We start from the raw sequence: 16,962 nt of genomic DNA on the forward strand, positions 1-16,962 counted from the left end.
CTTGCCAAAAAGTCACGACATAATGGTCGGCTAATGATGTATTACAGCTCAACACCTTACGCTTACCACCTGGATTTGAACGATGATGCATTCCGACATCGTATGAATGGTTTCATTCCTTTAACGAATCTATGTTTTTAGAGGAGGGAGTTACCTACCACGAGTTTTATGTAGCAAAATGATGATCATCCCTTTACGCTAGCCCCTATCCCTTACGTCCTTGTTGTTTTGTTTTGCGAAGCACATGTTGAAGTTGTATGAAAATGAGGATGACGAATAACGTCGACCTACGAGCCACTCAGAAGAGCTAGTCATTCATAACCCCAGCTCCAGGAGTGATACTTTCCAGAGCCTCTTGTTCAAAAGCAAAGCGGCATAGAAGCCATTTTAAGCACTACGGTTTACAAAGGTGATGTTTCTAAGAGACGCTCGGCTACACGACGCGCACTGATATGAAGGAATGTGACGTGTTCATCAGCAGAAGGCACAAGATGGGACGGCACCGTCAAGTACGCAAGTTGGTCGTCTAGAATCGGGAGAAGCGCTGCGTTAGCACTTGAACGCAAGGCTGCTGCATCGAAAGAGGCACGCGAGGCGCCACCGATCCGCATAAACAGGTCTAGGTGGCGTACGAGCATCACAAGCCAGCGTTCGATCATGTCGAGTTTTGCTAACACTGTCGCAGTGAGATCCTTCGACACACAGTCTAGTGCTTTTTCACACGCTGCACGGCATTGCATTGTAAGGGCTGAAGAAGCTGAGAGTGACAGAAGTCCTGCATCTTGTGCCATGTCAGTCCACTCGTCAGCATGCACGGACTCGGGATCACGGAGAAGCGCGTTGACCCGATCCAAGCTCGAGAGTGCAAGTGCGACTGATGCACACTGCTCTCCCAGGGCGGCGATTGCAACGCCTAAGGACGGCGCAGCAACAATTCGCGCGGCGGACGATGCATGGTCTGACACACGAGCGACATGCATTGACGGCACAAGAATGGCGCGTGCCTCGCCGTGACTGCTTGCCAGCTCCATGTACTGCACGAGTGCACGTGCGAGGCGGTCTACAACACGCCGTGCCGATGCATCAAACAAGGTCAGACGCGCATCTGGTGCTGTCTGCACTAAGCCATTATAAGTCGGAGCAAAGATGGATGCGTCTTCTCGCTCCGCTAGTGTCAGTGGCTTGAGAGCCTCGTGCGCATTCGGCACCAAGTAGGTTGCGGCCAAAGCAAGACATGCAGCATGAAATGGTGGCGGCGTCGGTAGCAGCGGAGGCGTCATGAATGTAAGGATCTGCACGAGCAGGGCTGCCTGCTCAACATCGCCTGTGCCGGCAGACGAATGAGTGGCAGCGTGCAGTGCGGCCAGGAAAGCATCCTGGTGAGCGACCAGAACAGCATGCACGCTCTCGCGCGCCTGCGGCACGGACATGAGGAGCGTAACAAGCAGCTGGAGAAGTGGCATCAGCAAGCTAGCGTACCGCTCAGCCACAGGCGGTAGGAATCCATCCATATCATCAAGCGTGTGCTCAGGCCGCAGTGAAGGAAAGTCAACGCGCGCCAGAACGTCAACGATGCGCGCTTCTAGCAACAGAGATGCCTTGCTTCGCGCTAGACGGCCCAATACACTCAGTAATGCCTCATAGACATACAGAGCATTCAGCGAGGGCGGATCGGGCGTGAGTGTTGCTTGCAGCGGCACATCAAGCTCGTGGATACGGAGGGCAAGACTCTTCAAGAAGCCAGCTGATGCAAGCTTCTCACCAATGTGCAGTGCAGGCAACACGGACGCGCTTGCTGGCGATGGGGACGATGCCGTGGACGACGCACCATCCCAGGCCACAAGATGACTCAGCGTCGTGAGAGATACGGTCTGTGCTACGTCCGAGCCATCTAGCGCATCGCGTGCGAGAACATTCACAAGATGAGCGGCATGGGTCGCAAAAAGAGAGTAAACGCGATGAGCGGCAGCTGCACGGCCACCATGGCTGACTGAGGAGCGACTGCACACAAGTTGTTGTGCACAAACCAAACTCAGGTACAAGTCGCAGCGAGTACTTGCCTGTGTGCCGAAACTCAAAACGTCCAGAATAGCACGGACGATCAATACAAGTCGTTCAGCCGGCACATCCTCATGCTCACGTACAGCATGCAGGAGCGACAGGATAGTACTGGCCGCAATACTTGGGACCAACGCATCGTCTTGGTCCTGCAACCGAGGAAGTAGCGCATTCGCACAGTCTAGCAAGATCGGCACACGAACGTCGGCTCGAACAACGGTTGTGAGTGCCTGCCCAACGAGGACTTCCATGACTTGTCGCCACGCAATAAATGCTTCCCTGCGTGCGTAAGCGAATGCGCGACGAGTGTTCTGCGCAGCGGCCCATAGCAAGATGCGGCGTGCCTGCTCAAACCAAACCGTGTGCTCCTGCGTGCCACGTTCTTCCAGGAGAAGGGCAGCTACCTCGTGGATGTCGTATACACGGGCCGCAGAGGCGGTATCAGGGACGAGGGCTGGGGCGAGACGAGCAGCTACCCACTTCGGCTCCGAAACGCTGTCCTCCGCTGCGTTCTCCCAGGTCACGTGCGTCGCTTCTAGCAAAGGGCGCCACCGGCCACTGCCACCGCCTGTGCCGTGCATCACCGGCTCGCCCAGGAGAAGCGTCATGAGCGGCACAGCACGCTGCAGCTGGCCATGTGCAGCAAGAGTATGCAGCTCCAAAGCTACAAGCGAAAGGATGTGTGCGTGTGTGCGGAGCAAGGCAAGCGCCCACTCCGTGCGCGTGCTAACCGTCTCGCCTGAAGCATACATGAGTGTGCCAAACGAAGGGCCAGTCGCCGAAGAAGACGACGTGACCGACAATGGCACCAGTGGCAGCGACCGCAGCTGTGTCGCCACAAAGTCATGCGTTCGTAGGAAGCGCAGCATGGACGCACTAGTGTACGGGTGGACACATGCTCGCTGAAGCACAGCATAGCACCGTTCCGCCAGCGTGGGCGGCCACGTACAGGGTGGTGTTACTCGCTGCACTAGAGTAAGGAGGATGGCGTCCCGCGATTCATGCACGAGACGATCCGGATCGCTTGCGTCCATGTCGAAGCCAAGAAGCAGATGCGCGACGTTGGGCGCAGGTGCGTCAGGTACGAGTTGCTCGAGAAACAGGTCTAAGAGCTCCTTCTGAATCTTGGCCGGCAGGATGCCTGTGGCTGTATCGTTAAGACTGGCGACTCCATCTGCGTCGCTGAGCGACGAGCTCATATCCATGTGGGCTGTTGTGCCGGGAGCATGGTAGTTTCCATTCACGTCCGCGTCATAGTTAAGATTATCAGAATCAGCGTCCATGCCAGTGTCCGCCTCAAGCCATGCAAGAACGCCACTCGTGACGCGCGCTGTCTCACCTGCCATGTCAAGAAGGCCGGCCAAACGGTTGCGGGAGGTACGTGCGCGAAGCGGTCCAAAAGCATCTGTGGCTTGGAACGTTGATGTCCGAGCGAGAGCGCCGAGTAAGCGCACAGCAAGCCAAGCAATCTCTGTATCGACACACAGGATGTACAGCGCTATCTGTACAACGACCTGGTGCGCTTGCAACAGGTGAACGTCCAACGCCAAGAAGAGTGCACGATCCTTCACTGCAGCGTGGTCGTTGATAGAGGGGACATTGTGGAGCACATCGTTCTGGACCTCGAGCATGCGGAGGAGAATCCGTAATGCTGCTCGTACAGCTCGAGAAAAGTCGGGTGTTTGTGCGCGGTTCATATTGATGACTTCATACCCTGCACACGAGGGATCTGGATGCACGAAAAAGAACAGTTCCCGCAAGAGAGGCGTGCCACTCAACAGACGCCGCAGCACATCAAAGCCTGGGTGCGCTGTGTCAACAGGCGCAACAGGAAGCGTCGCAAGGCACTTTTCGGCGAATTCCAAACATGACGCAGAGATGGCCCAACGTTCTGCCGGTCGTGCATAGGTGCGATTGGACGCTGGCAGAAGCACATGGTCCAGGACGTATGCCACATACATTGAAGTGGACATGGAGTTGCCGCTACCATGACTGGTGCTCGCGGTGGTGCTGGAGGCGGTGGTTGAGTTGCGTCCTGAATGCCACCACGGAAGCGATGCGTCACGCATATAGGCGACAAGCGTGTCAGCCTGAGATGCAGGCGCAACATGTGGCACAATGGCGCTCAGCAGATCGACGAGGGCATGCGTGCTTGGAAAGCGCCCATGCACGCATTCCACGTTCTCAAGCTCGTACAAGGCACGCGGCGGCTCACCACGAACGCTGCGGACAGCACCGCTCAGATTCAGGCGCTCCCACAGCACGGTTACAATGCGTGCAGATGTGCTGGTGCCAGATTGGACAGCAAACGCGCCAATAGCACGAAGAATTGCTGCTTTCAAGTCCATTGGCACGGCACATGCGTATAGCGAGAACAGGCGATCGACCGGCATGTACTCCTTGTGCCAGAACAAAGCATCGCGCGTGGCTGCGCTGTACCGCACGACAGTAGCAAGTACGTTGAGAAACGCACGCAACAACACCAACTCATCCGGTGGCATGACAGCGACAGCGTGCCGCTGGAACGCCTCTATGTAGTGAGCCATCCACTCAAAGAGGCGTGTCCACGTCACGAGACGGCGCTCGCTGCCGGCAGGAGCTCCTGCATCATGTTCGAGAAGGGCGTGCGCATAGGCAGCACACTGCTCGCCCTCAGCGAGCGACGCTAGCATGCCCAGAAAAGCCCGTTGCTGTCCCAGCTCGCGAGTATCCACAGCCCAAAGGAGGAAGCGAGATATACGTCGGTCAGGTCCCTGCCAGAAAGCAAGTCCCGATTCTGGTCGCCCTCGGCACAAAAGAGCCACGAGGTCGAAGAACGCCTCGATGTCGTAGCGCCGAGCAAGTGGCGCGCCACCCGCACCGGTTCCACTGCTTCCCAGGCTACCAGCGCTAACACCAGCTCCTGTGACAGGGCGTGAGGATGCACGCAATACCGAGATCGCTGCGTCCTCTTCTGCACGCTGCAGCTTGCGAAGCAGCGGAAAACACGTCGTAGTGAGACCCAAAACAAGATGCTCCACTTGTTGAAGCACATATTCTTGAAACTCGACATCCATCGCGGCAGGTGCTACTTCGTCCACATCCAACTCATCTTCAGGCGCACGGCGGAACGACAGCACACGTAGCAAGAGGAACAAGAGTGCGGATGCATCGCCATCGGCTGTGATGGCCCGCGATGCCAGGAGCTGTACGTCGTCCGCGGACTGACCCAACGCAGGCGCGAGAGTGGTATGTGAGGTTAGCGCGTCAGTGAGAAACAAAGCCAGCTGGAGTTGGACCACATGTTGGAGTCCAGGCGTCGCCCACGCCGACTGAGACACGCTGCGCAAAAGCGCCTGCAGACAGCGAACATCGCCGCACAAAGCCTCTGCCGTGCACAACGGCGCTGTGCTGTGCTGTGCGAGCCATTCACCCGCTTCGTCCGGGACTGTGTCGAAGACGGCAAGCACAGCCGTCATCAAGTATACACTTGTCGTAGGCACCGATGCCGCAGACTCGACCGGAGGCAGTGTGGCCTTGCTCAGGAATGTCATGACGGCCTCGATGGCACTAGGCACTAGTCGTCGCGCTAGCGCTAACAGGTATGCAACATGACCAAGCTCTTGCTCAGCCTGACTGATCCACGTCAAGCGCTCCATCTGAACCTCGTCACTAAGTCGTGCATTGGCCGATGGTGGCTTTTGCATCGACGTACGCACGCGCTCGCGCTCTGCACGGAGCGTATCCAGCTCCACGAGCAGGTTCTGCACGAGCACATCGCCAGATACAAGATCGTCAAGAAGACGGCTCATCCGAATGCCTGTTCGCAGATCACCACCGACACACAGGGTATATGTGCCACGAGCGAGTTCCTTCAGGCATGCAAGGAGCGCCAGACGCTCACGGTAGTATAATAGACACGCAACTTCTGATGGTGAGCGGCCCCAGCGCGCACGCGCGGCGATTCCCTCCTGCAGAAGGGATGCAGCATACGTCTCCGACACATGCAATTCATCAGACAAGAGAAGCGTCTGAGCAACAAAATCAGCATTCAGCGTCTGTGACTGCCCACCCAGCACAATCACACCCTTCGAGATATCTCGACGCTCTGCCTCATTTGGCGCACGCACACGTCCTAGATTGGTGAGAGGACTCCGATTCCGCTCAACATTCAAGTACCAGTCATGTACACAAGCATCTGGCACCGTTGTCACAGTGTGTATGGTGTCATAGAGCGATTCGAAGCGCGCTGGTTCAAACACATTCACGTCGCCGGCCACCGACGCCATGAGCGTGTAGGTTAGTGGATCTGATCCCAACAGCAGCACGCGCAGCGAACAAATCAGCCCGCGTCTTCGTCGTTCGCAAGTAAGTCGACGTCAGCGACAATGGCTCACTTTCGTCAACGCTCGTCGCCCGGCCGTGTTCGTTGCCAGTCTGCCGCCAGACTTGCCAGACCTGAATGTCTTGTCGTACGTCATCATCCGTCCACCGCCTCGCCGTCTACATCACGTGTCTCGGCCGAGATTGTTTGTCGCGCGCGCGCATCGGCCAACGTGATCGGCCACTTTCACACCCATCAAGCTGAACGGTGCAATCAATCCATAGCGGTAGCGACGTCCGCGTGGACGAGCTGTGACTGCGATACCGTTTCAAGCACTAGCATGGATACCGAGAGGTAGGTGTGCACGCGCATGTTGTACATTCACTCAGCTTTCGTAAAGCAGCGCATCAAGCTGTTGACAGAATATGTGACTACTTCACAGACCTCGAGACGCGCCCCGTGACGGCACAAGTCGAGCGCGGATACCTTGCATCGCGCCTGCCGAATTCTGCTCCTGTGCTAGGAGAGTCGTGGGATGTGATTATGCGCGACTATGAACAGCATATTCTGCAAGGCATCACGCATTGGCAGCATCCGATGTTTTTCGGGTTCTTCCCTGCGAACACGACGTACGAGGGCATTCTCGCCGACATGTTCGCAGCGATGACGTCGAACCCAGGATTCAATTGGAATGCATCGCCTGCGGTCACCGAGCTGGAGTTTATTGTCGTGGATTGGGTTGCCCAGATGCTTGGGCTCTCGACAGCCTTCCACGTGGCTGATCCCACGCACGATGGCGGCGGGATCTTGTTCGGCTCGGCTAGTGAGTCCACACTGACAATGGCAATTGCAGCTCGCGAGCGTGCGCTTCATGCTCTTTGTCGAAGCACGGGCAACAGTGTCGAGTCTGTTCGTGACACTTGGCTCCCCAAGCTTGTCATGTACTGTTCGGATCAGGCGCATTCCTCTGGCGTCAAGACAGCGCACGTTCTAGGCTTACGATGCCACACGCTTCGCGTGAAACGCGAGGATGATTACGCTTTGCGTGGCGCTACGCTTCGCGAAGCTATCGAGTCTGATTTGCAAGCCGGTTACTACCCATTCTACCTCGTTTCTACGTATGGCACCACGAATTCATGCGCCGTTGACCGACTCGACGAAATCGCCGCCGTTGGTCACGACTACCCGCAGCTGTGGCTGCACGTCGATGCCGCTTACGGCGGTGTCACGCTCGCGCTGCCGGAGATGCGTGAAGCTACCTTGCTTAATGCTATCAACGAACACTTTGATTCCTTCTCGACCAATTTGCATAAGTGGGGTTTGGTGCCCTTTGAATCCTCGCCGGCCTTTGCACGCCATCGCATGCATTTGGCCGCCGCTCTCACTCTCACTCCCGAATACCTCAAGACGCAAGGTGGCGGAATGCACCCACTTTCGGACCTACGCAACATGCAAATTTCACTTGGCCGTCGCTTCCGTGCGCTGAAAGTCTGGTTTGTCCTCCGAAGCTATGGCATAGCGGGCTTCCAGGCACATTTGCGCACCCATATCTCTCTTGCCCAATCTTTTGCAAAGCAAATCGTCGCGCACAACGTGTTTGAAACGGTCTGCCCCCCACGCTGGGGTCTCGTGGTGTTTCGTATAGTGCGTCCAGACAAAGCAGACGATGAACTCGACCGTCTCAATCGTGCGTTTCAGCGCATCCTTTCTTTGCATACAGCCGACATATTCATCACTCCTACAGTCATTCCGGGCGTGGGATTCTGTTTTCGATGGGCGCTCGGAGCTCCTGGTGTTCAGTCGCATCATGTAGATCGAGCTGTGCACCTCCTACATCAATACGCGACTGAACTGGACTAACTAATACTTCTACGATACAGGAACTAGCGTCTCTTGAGAATCGACGTCATTAGCGTGAAGAAATAATGTTCAGAATGCTTCCACAAGTCGTCTAAGAATATCGAATTGCAGCTGTTCATGCCCAGTACAAGCTTTCTTTCCGCAACATACGGTTAGCAAAACCTGTTTCACCTGAGCAGGCATTCCTTGATGTGAACTGGGCACTGGGTAAGTGCGTAATCAATGAAAGCCATGACATCATGTCAGTTCCCTGGCAATATAACATATACGCTTTACATGATACTGTGTAGAGACTGTGAGTTGCAATAACTAAGGTATCAATGTAGTTTAGTTGTGGCGACAGGGTCATCAATGAATCATAGCAAAATGACGCTACACATGGAGTCTGCTACTCCAAGAAATTTTCTACCTGCGCTCGCACCAATGCTGATATTGGTTGGCATGAATTTGTTCGCTCGTTTGATTCGGTGCGCCAGGGTGTGCGGCCGTGACAAGAGTCGCATGTGTACACCAAGCGCCACGCGTTTGATCCTTTCCGTTCCGTTTCGCGAGAGATTTCCAAGTCTGTGAATTTTGCCTGCGATTCACCCGGCGCCCTCGCCGATACCCTCAGGCAGGTACTCTAAACTCACTCGGCCGAAAATGATCGCCTCCGCTGCTGTTCTCAGCATTGTCGCCGTCATTACCGTCGTCGACGCCCTCTATGCAGGATGGACGACACAGAGGCTACAGAAGAAGTGCCTGCATGTCGTATATGCCGGAGTGAAGAAGAACCGGATGCCCCCCTATACCATCCGTGCAAGTGCACGGGCAGTATCCGGTATTGTCACCAAGATTGTCTTGTACAATGGCTGCAGCACAGTCAGAAAAAACATTGTGAGCTATGCGGCTTCCATTTCGTATTTCACAAACACTATACCCAGGATATGCCACAGGGTATACTTTCCACATGGCTCTACTTTCGTTACTTCGCTTGGCATCTGGTCGTTGCTGCCTCATGGCTCATACGCGTCGCTGTCGTGTCAGTATCGTGGCTCATTTTTGTGCCTTACGCAACACTGCGCATCTGGACCTCCTATATTCATTCCTGCGACTGGTTTGCCGAACTAGTGCTTCAGCAGCCCGTTGCATCGATGAAGCTAAAGCAGACGGATATTGCAGCGCATTCCACCGACTCGGCTATCGCGGTCGTCAGCCGATACATCGTTCGTGAGCTTACGAAGGACTGGCCCATGGCTGCTGGACTTACGATCTTTGTTATTTCCGCATTTGTCGGTGTTTTTATCCTGCGCGAGTATATCGTAAATGCAGAAATTGGTCTAAATGACCGGGAAAATGACGTGGTGATCGAGCGCGCGCATGAGGATGAAATGCAACAGATCGGCCAAGAAGCCCTTGCGCTAGCTCGTGAGCGTGCGCAACGGATGCGTGAAGTCGATGTTGATGAGATCGTGCGCCAGGATGAAGCGCAGCATGGTCACGGGAACGTGGCTAGCCCCACCAACGCGCCCGTATCTTCGGCACAAAGTGACGATGACGAGTGGGAAGACGAGCAAGACGATGCGATTGAGCGCAACCACGAACCGATGGTGTGGGAGACGCGCATGCACTTAGAGCCTCGGCGCAGGTCGCCGGGCTCATTGACGCCTGCAGCACCCCCTAACGAGGACAACGACGAATGGATCGATGAAGCCGAGTCGAGCCACGAGCAGGAACACCATGGACATGAGTCAGAGGAGCAAGACCAACAGCTGGCACCACTTCCTGCGCCAGCTGATCCTGATGACGAAGCTGATGAAAATGCTGAAGGCGACGAGCAGGACGATGAGATTGATGACAATCCTGAACATATGGCCGAAGACATTGATACTTTATTGCATGCTATTGGACTACGTGGGACCTGGATCAGCCTGGGCCAAAACTTGGTTCTGGTTCAAATGCTAATTATCATGACGATGTCGGTATGTGTAGCTGTGCCGTATGGCATAGGCCGTGTACTGGGCTTCCGCGTGTACGATATGCTGCTTCTACCAGCGAGAGCACTGCGCATCGTGACAGATCCTGTGTTTGAGCTTATGATTGACAGCATGTTTCGGCTACTCCCAGCAGAAAATATGTCTGCGCCGCCCGCGCCTAGTGTGTCGACGGTGCAGTTTGCGTATCTGAGCCCTGTTAGGCAATTGGTCACGCAGGCGACCAGTGCTGTCGATGCATGCACTCGTGGCGGCTATTTCTGGGAACGTGCTCTTTGTGTTATTCTAGGCCATCTGTACATTTTGGCGGGTCTGAAGCTGGAGGCACGCTTCGGCTCGCTCCTTCACGGCGGTTCAACGGAACTTGTGGGCGTCGTTGTTAAGTACTATGGAACTGTACTCAAGTGCCTGTTTCTCATGCTGCTTGACCTCGTCGGCTGCCCGCTGTTCTACGGTATTTTCATTGACTGGTGTCTCATGCCTCTGTTTGAAGGTGCATCACTCGCGACGCTCATTGGCTATGCACAAACAGCGCCCGTATCGTTCACCTTCTCTCATTGGCTCTCAGGGACTTTGTTCATGTTTCTCTTTGCACAGTTTCTCAGTGCGATCCGCTCTGTTGTGCGTCCTGGCGTGATGTGCTGGATCCGCGACAATAGCGATCCTGACTTCCAGCCAGTTCCCGAGGCTGTGGAAGATAAAATGTTCCACCCAGCTACGCAAAATGGCCGAGTCCCAGTGTGATTTGTAGTTTCTACGCAATGTTGGTGCTTGGCTTATCAAGCTCCGTCTCCTTGCAGCAGGTCCCGGGCCCTGCTTCCACTGCACTGGGCGCCACTCACACCACGTATACTTGCACCCGTCGATCTTATTCTCTTGCACTTTGGTCTGCGGATCTTTGTCAAGTACACTCGCATGCCACGCTATTCCCGCCGCCTTCTGCGTGTATTTTGGATATGGACAGCCAAATGCATGCGCATGAGCGCTTACATTATGGGGGATGACCAGCCGGCGGAACGTGAACATCCTGTTTACGGCTCGTGGACAGCTTGGGCACGTTCTTTTGTCCAACATGTCGACTCGACGACAGTGGCGGATGGTGGGTTTGTGCGCGTACCAGCCAATGACCGCCCAGCGCCTCGGACCCCGATGATCATTCGCACAGATGCGCAAGGTCATCCTGTGGATGAGCATCAACGCGAGCTACTAGATAAGCAGCGCGCCGTCATCGATACCATGACGGAAAAGCCGCCTTATACCATTGTGTATGTGCCACCGAACCTGAGACTTCGAACTCTTGGCATTGTTGGCTTCGTGTGGGCACTCAGCTTGACATTCATCACTTTGGGTATCGGAATCCCCCTTGCGATCGGGCGGATCTTGTCATACTGGAATTCTTGGCTGCGCGTGCATGATGTATATACCTGGTCCGGCGGCTTTTTGGTACTTGCTGTGTTGAGTGCTGTGATCCGAGCGTATTTCTACGTGACGAAAGAGCCACGACGTGCACGCCCGACGAGCCAAGCATCCAAAGTCATGTCGCTTCTGCGCAGCGTTGCGCGCGTCACGTATAATCTAGCGACGCTCGGCGGTGTTGTGCCGCTTTTAACTGGCATCGTCTTGTTCCAGTACTTGACTTTCCCCAGTGCAGATGGCCAGGTACCCAAGTTTTCAGCATGGTATGCATGGTCGTATGGAGCGCTGGTACTGAATGCGATTATCGTTCCGGCAGTGATATGGTTGCCTCACGTCGAGAATGTCCAGTGGTATATTCAAACCCTAGTGAGTATTATCTGATGCAATGCCCCCACTTCAATACTAACAAATGCAGTCGCAAGTTGGTCCATGGAACGAAAACGTTGGTCCTTTGTCTAGGCACATTCTTGCTCCCGTCGTCGGTGGACTTTTGGCCTTGCTGTTGACTCCGTACCTACTAGCACTTGTTGGTCTGTGGGGAACGTGTGGACTGGACGTACCGGCGACAACACAACTCCAAGCGGTTCGCACTGCTCAAAACACCATTCTAGTTTGCCTGGGCTCTACGGCCATATGGTACTATGTCCGAGCCCGACGAACAGCATGGACAATCGCACTGCGTGATCAGATGTATCTTGACTCGACGGAGCTATGTAATTACAACCCGGATCGTCGTGAGCTGGACAAGTCTGACGACTCCCATTTGGAATATGGGCCTCTGCCGGACTCATTCATGCGCACATAGTGATTTTTTTTGAAAAAAAAAAAAAAAAAAAAAAAGGCACGAACATTTGTCTTGTTTGCTGGAGATCGGAGCGAGAGTGGCAACGTGCCGCTGTTACACGCTAGCTCAACTTTCTGGTGTACAGCATTTGTGGATGCCTACGGACATTTCTCTATCGGGATCACATCTCATAATATACTTGGCTTCTCGCTCAAAAATGTAGCGCATAGACAGGTTGATTCTGTCTGTGGATTGTATTCTACCCAAGTCTGCTTGCCCCCTGTGTCGGCGTCTAAACTGGCGGTCGTATGTGCCGCCAACAAAGCCGGCGTGAGAGAAACACTGCCCAATTCATCTCCACTCATTTGACCCCGCTAGATTTGGATCTTTACATGACACAGGCTCTGCACGATTCAGGGCCAGATATCGACGATTCGCGTGGCCGGTCGCGATTCAAATCGCCAAAATCATTCTGGATATCAGCTTCTGCAGCCACATTTGTGCTAGGCGCTGTAGGTGCTGTGGCCTACGGCTTTCGGCGCAAGCCTCTTGATGCAAGCCGTATAGACCTTCCGGTTGTCTCAAGACAGACTACGCGATCTGCACGCTCTCTGCGACCGGCGTCAGCATCGAATAGACTGCCACCACCAGGAAGTGATGCAGAGCTTGAAAAAAATGCGTGGGAAGTATTCCGCGACGTGCATAAGGCTATGTTTTCCTCCATTTCATTAAAACGCACGTCATCACGTCCAGCAGCAAAAGCTGTGCTTGTCTCTTCCCATACAAGTCCGTCAGCTAAAACAATTGGTGCTCTCACGCGATCTTCTCCTAATCCAGCTTCAGGTGCATCCCATGCAACGAATGTGACGCCTTCAGTTCTGAGTAAGAAAACAAGTGCGACGACTCAAGCAAACGCGCGCCAGATACCTGAGACCAATGGTGCCGATGGTCCCCTCTTAGCGCTGGGCGCGTTCGGTCTGGCCACGGCAATTGTCGGAGCGGGTGCTCTCGCCGTCACTTGGGCTGTGCAATATGCACTCGGCGTTGATACCGTCGAGGAGTTTGCCGACAAGATGCACACCATCATGCCCCCATTGAGTCGACATGCACGCATGGCGCAGTATATTCCGGCTGTGCCTGTAACAAAGTACCAGGAACTACCGGTTTCCACACCACAGCCTTCCCCTTTTCATCACCGTGAAGCAGAAGCTGACGAAACTCCTGTCACGATGCTTTCACAGGCAGAACTCACTCACAAACTCGAGCACACTGACGATATACCTGAATGGCTCACCTACGCCCGTATGCAGCTGGACGCCGAATATGCCGCGCATGAAGCTGCAAAGAGCGATCGACGTCGTCAACGTGATATATCTACAATCTAGGGGGTGGTGGCGGTGGCACGCGGCGTTTTACAGGCACATGGGCTGATGTAGCTGGTGTTGCTGGGGCTGCGAATGGGTTTGAGGATCCACTGTTAATCTTATCGGCATCCACACTACCCACAGACGACAAACCCGGTTTTTCTCTCACGTCCGTGCCTGACACATGCGTTGCCTTTTGCTCCGCGTCCTGCACAATGGGAGATAGCTCGCCTCGCTGAAACATGTGCTGCCGCTTTTCCAAATCATGAGCCCACATTGCAGCGCCGATTTGGTTCGATATAGAAAAGATTAGCCCGAAGAGCGGAAGGCGTTCTAAAAGTAGGGCAAAGAAGCCGAATACCATGTAATCATAACGTCTCTCGGCCACCCAAAGTTTGATTTCCTGATCTTGCATCTGCTTGGCCTCGAAAAATGGCTGGTGGATGCGACGGCCAAAGCCTAGGGCGCCATATGCTGCAGAAAGAATGGCACCAAACACTGCGTGAGGTTAGTTATTCGAGAGGTGAGCACATACATGGAATGGAACCAAACAGAACGAATACGGCTTTGCGGACCACCATCTCTGATATGCGCTCCTTGATGCCCTCATTCGATTTTGCATTTAGATCAGGTGGATGCTGATACTCTTCCGTATACGGCGTCCAAAAGCTCGCAGACTTGCCACGCGATTCGACTGTCTTTTGATAGGCTGTATTCCGGAATTGACGCAGCTGTGGACCGAGGAACATGTCAAATACAATATTTACCTGATTCAGCACCAAGAGCAATGTCGTCAAGGTTCCAAAAGACAGCATCGGCACTCCCAATTGCTTGGCACCAGCTTCGATGAGCTCATACGCCCACTTGGCGCCACTCGCACGGCCAATCTTGCCAAGCACGAGACCTGAAACCAAGCGTTGCCCAGGCATAGAGATAAAAGACCATGCCACTGTCGTTGCACCGGCCTGTGTTACCTTTGCATAACATGCATTCCACATGGGTCGCCATAACTTGTCGTCATGTACGAGGCGGTACATGCCTACGATCGGATAAACAACGGGGAACTGGAGTGTGACCTGTGGCATGTTTTACAGCACAAGTCAGTTAGCGGAATGGGCTACGATATACTATTACTGGCAACTGCTAGGCCAAGCCAATCGCAGTAACAATCGAGCAGGCTACGCTGCCAGTTTCCCCCACCTGTCGTGGACTCGGAGGTAGGCAGTTGGGACAAGAACCACGTGGCTCTCAAAATCTGCACGATCTCCACGTCGATGAGAAAGGGTGGGGAGTGTACATCGAGCCTCCACTATCCGTCGAGACCGACGTCGGCAATGAGTAATACCAGAAGATAGGCACACTGTCATTTCATGTCAATTAGTTGCATGTCATAGTTAGTCCCAATCATCGTCAGACGCCATGGCATTTTGGGAGGATTGTGGAACGCCAAAACCTAAAATGGGATTGTTTGGCTTTTGCTGTGGTACAATAACGCCTGTCGTGTGAGGAGGACCAGTGCGCTTATGCTTACCTGTTTGTCCTAGTCGCCACTCTAACGCTGCCGTAGTAAATACATCGCTATTTCCAAATTCCTGGAACCCAATAAGCTTGTCCTTGCATACACCATTTTTGAATACAAAGAGGCATGGCAATACACGAATCTCGAGCTTATTGACAAGAAAAGGCGTTCTCTCAACATCAGCCTTGAGGAAAAGCGTGGATGGATGCTGTCGAGCCATGTGCTGCGCGTGGTCAGAGCATATTCGATGTGTTCCATTGAGAGGTCAAATAGGCAAACTCACTTCAAGATGTCGATCAAGTATCCGACATCGACGGAACTCAGGCTTGGCAAAATGAATAACCACATTCGGCTCGCGCACGCTCATGCTAAGCAATTCCTTTTCATCGCGCACTTCTTTGTACTTGCCGCTGTCCGGATCACTTGCATCTGCGCCGGCGCGAGCAGCCACTCTGGTCATGTAAGTCGAATTGAACGCACTCTGTGTGAATTTCAGCGAGCCTTTGAGCACGATATTCTTGAAAAGCCTTGGAAAGATCACCGTCAGTACTGCGTCCTGAGCTGTTTCCAGTAATGTGTGCCGCCTCGTCTGCATCTGCCTCATTGAGTGCCTCGACCTCTCTTTCAAGCTCCGCAAATACCTCATCATCTTCATCATCGTGAGCGCCTGGCTGCGTATGCGAAGTGTAGGCACCCAAATCAGGCACTTCGGCTGACGATGCCGACATATTTCGCAAGAGGTGACAGGGAAATTATACAGACTCTTGCGACCTTGACCCCTCTCTATAGCTCTTGATGGCGATGCGGATTATGCACTTGCGCGTATGTGCGTGTCATTTAGGGGTGTGCCTTTGCATAGACGCGTGACGCGTCGTCCGCCCGATCGATCGATCGGTCGATCTACATGCACTTGCACACTAGCCATTCACTTACACCGACAGATCTCAAGTTTGTAAGCGAGAGCTCTTCACTATGGCTAATGCTGATGTCCAGTTACAGCATATGCAAGTGTCAGCAATCGGAGACATAGAGCCATTACATGTTGGATTACTACTAGAAGCACTCACCCGCATGGTGCACACCCCTCCAGAAGCGTTTGTTGAGCGCGAGACGCTTTTGCACAGAAGCGATGACGAAGCATCGCGCACAATCGAACTCTCCGATACACAATGGAGCAATGTGCGTAGGGCTCGCGATCAGATACGCTTATTGGTGCGCACTGAGCATGGAATGACGCAGCTCGTGCTGCCCCAGCCGCCGTCACCACCTGGTGCGGCGCCGACAGTCGCAGTTCGCACCGTCGTGATGGTTGATGTACTTACGCCTGTTGCCGAGTCGACGTCTATATCGCCTTCGATACATGCACCTGGAGAGCATCTTGACCCTAGTACGATCTTTGCGATGTCTATGGAAGAGCTAGGCCATCATTCGCAGCATCGGTCCGGATGGGACGAGCTTATACAATTGTTGCAATGGTTGCCTTCACGAGAAGTTATGCGGTACGGATTGCGGTTCGTATTGCCATCGGATAATGCGCTAGTGCTCCATGAGCTTCGCGTTTTTCGTGCTATCGAGGTGCGTACTTATTTGATTCTATACATACATGCCTACAGAAAGAAATGCTAACCCAAAAAAATACAGTGGTCGACGGACGGAACCAACTGCCCTGTTGAACGCACACCGAG

General features: G+C 54.0%; 7 protein-coding genes across 7 annotated transcripts; 4 read left to right on the forward strand and 3 right to left on the reverse strand.

Annotated features, from left to right (window-relative positions):
• Positions 1–401: 401 nt before the first annotated feature.
• MGL_3371 (uncharacterized protein) lies at positions 402–6,326 on the reverse strand (the record flags this gene model as incomplete). Its single annotated transcript, XM_001729284.1, has 1 exon — positions 402–6,326. One exon carries the CDS (start codon positions 6,324–6,326, stop codon positions 402–404), a length of 5,925 nt encoding a protein of 1,974 aa, XP_001729336.1.
• A 578-nt stretch (positions 6,327–6,904) lies between these two features.
• Positions 6,905–8,221, forward strand: MGL_3372 (uncharacterized protein; the record flags this gene model as incomplete). The annotated part of the gene is made up of 1 exon (XM_001729285.1): positions 6,905–8,221. The coding sequence occupies one exon, from the start codon at positions 6,905–6,907 to the stop codon at positions 8,219–8,221; it is 1,317 nt and encodes a 438-aa protein (XP_001729337.1).
• A 926-nt stretch (positions 8,222–9,147) lies between these two features.
• Positions 9,148–10,938, forward strand: MGL_3373 (uncharacterized protein; the record flags this gene model as incomplete). The annotated part of the gene is made up of 1 exon (XM_001729286.1): positions 9,148–10,938. One exon carries the CDS (start codon positions 9,148–9,150, stop codon positions 10,936–10,938), a length of 1,791 nt encoding a protein of 596 aa, XP_001729338.1.
• A 249-nt stretch (positions 10,939–11,187) lies between these two features.
• On the forward strand, positions 11,188–11,991 carry MGL_3374 (uncharacterized protein; the record flags this gene model as incomplete). Its single annotated transcript, XM_001729287.1, has 1 exon — positions 11,188–11,991. One exon carries the CDS (start codon positions 11,188–11,190, stop codon positions 11,989–11,991), a length of 804 nt encoding a protein of 267 aa, XP_001729339.1.
• Positions 11,992–13,768: 1,777 nt separating this feature from the next.
• Positions 13,769–14,795, reverse strand: MGL_3375 (uncharacterized protein; the record flags this gene model as incomplete). Its single annotated transcript, XM_001729288.1, has 2 exons — positions 13,769–14,256; positions 14,294–14,795. 2 exons carry the CDS (start codon positions 14,793–14,795, stop codon positions 13,769–13,771), a joined length of 990 nt encoding a protein of 329 aa, XP_001729340.1.
• A 357-nt stretch (positions 14,796–15,152) lies between these two features.
• On the reverse strand, positions 15,153–16,005 carry MGL_3376 (uncharacterized protein; the record flags this gene model as incomplete). Its single annotated transcript, XM_001729289.1, has 3 exons — positions 15,153–15,500; positions 15,561–15,729; positions 15,758–16,005. The coding sequence occupies 3 exons, from the start codon at positions 16,003–16,005 to the stop codon at positions 15,153–15,155; spliced, it is 765 nt and encodes a 254-aa protein (XP_001729341.1).
• Positions 16,006–16,249: 244 nt separating this feature from the next.
• Positions 16,250–16,903, forward strand: MGL_3377 (uncharacterized protein; the record flags this gene model as incomplete). Its single annotated transcript, XM_001729290.1, has 1 exon — positions 16,250–16,903. The coding sequence occupies one exon, from the start codon at positions 16,250–16,252 to the stop codon at positions 16,901–16,903; it is 654 nt and encodes a 217-aa protein (XP_001729342.1).
• Between the last annotated feature and the right edge of the window lie 59 nt (positions 16,904–16,962).

The sequence above is a fragment of the Malassezia globosa genome, assembly GCF_000181695.2.
Source record: "Malassezia globosa CBS 7966 chromosome Unknown mgl_sf_9.1, whole genome shotgun sequence".
NCBI classification, from domain to species: Eukaryota; Fungi; Basidiomycota; class Malasseziomycetes; order Malasseziales; family Malasseziaceae; genus Malassezia; species Malassezia globosa.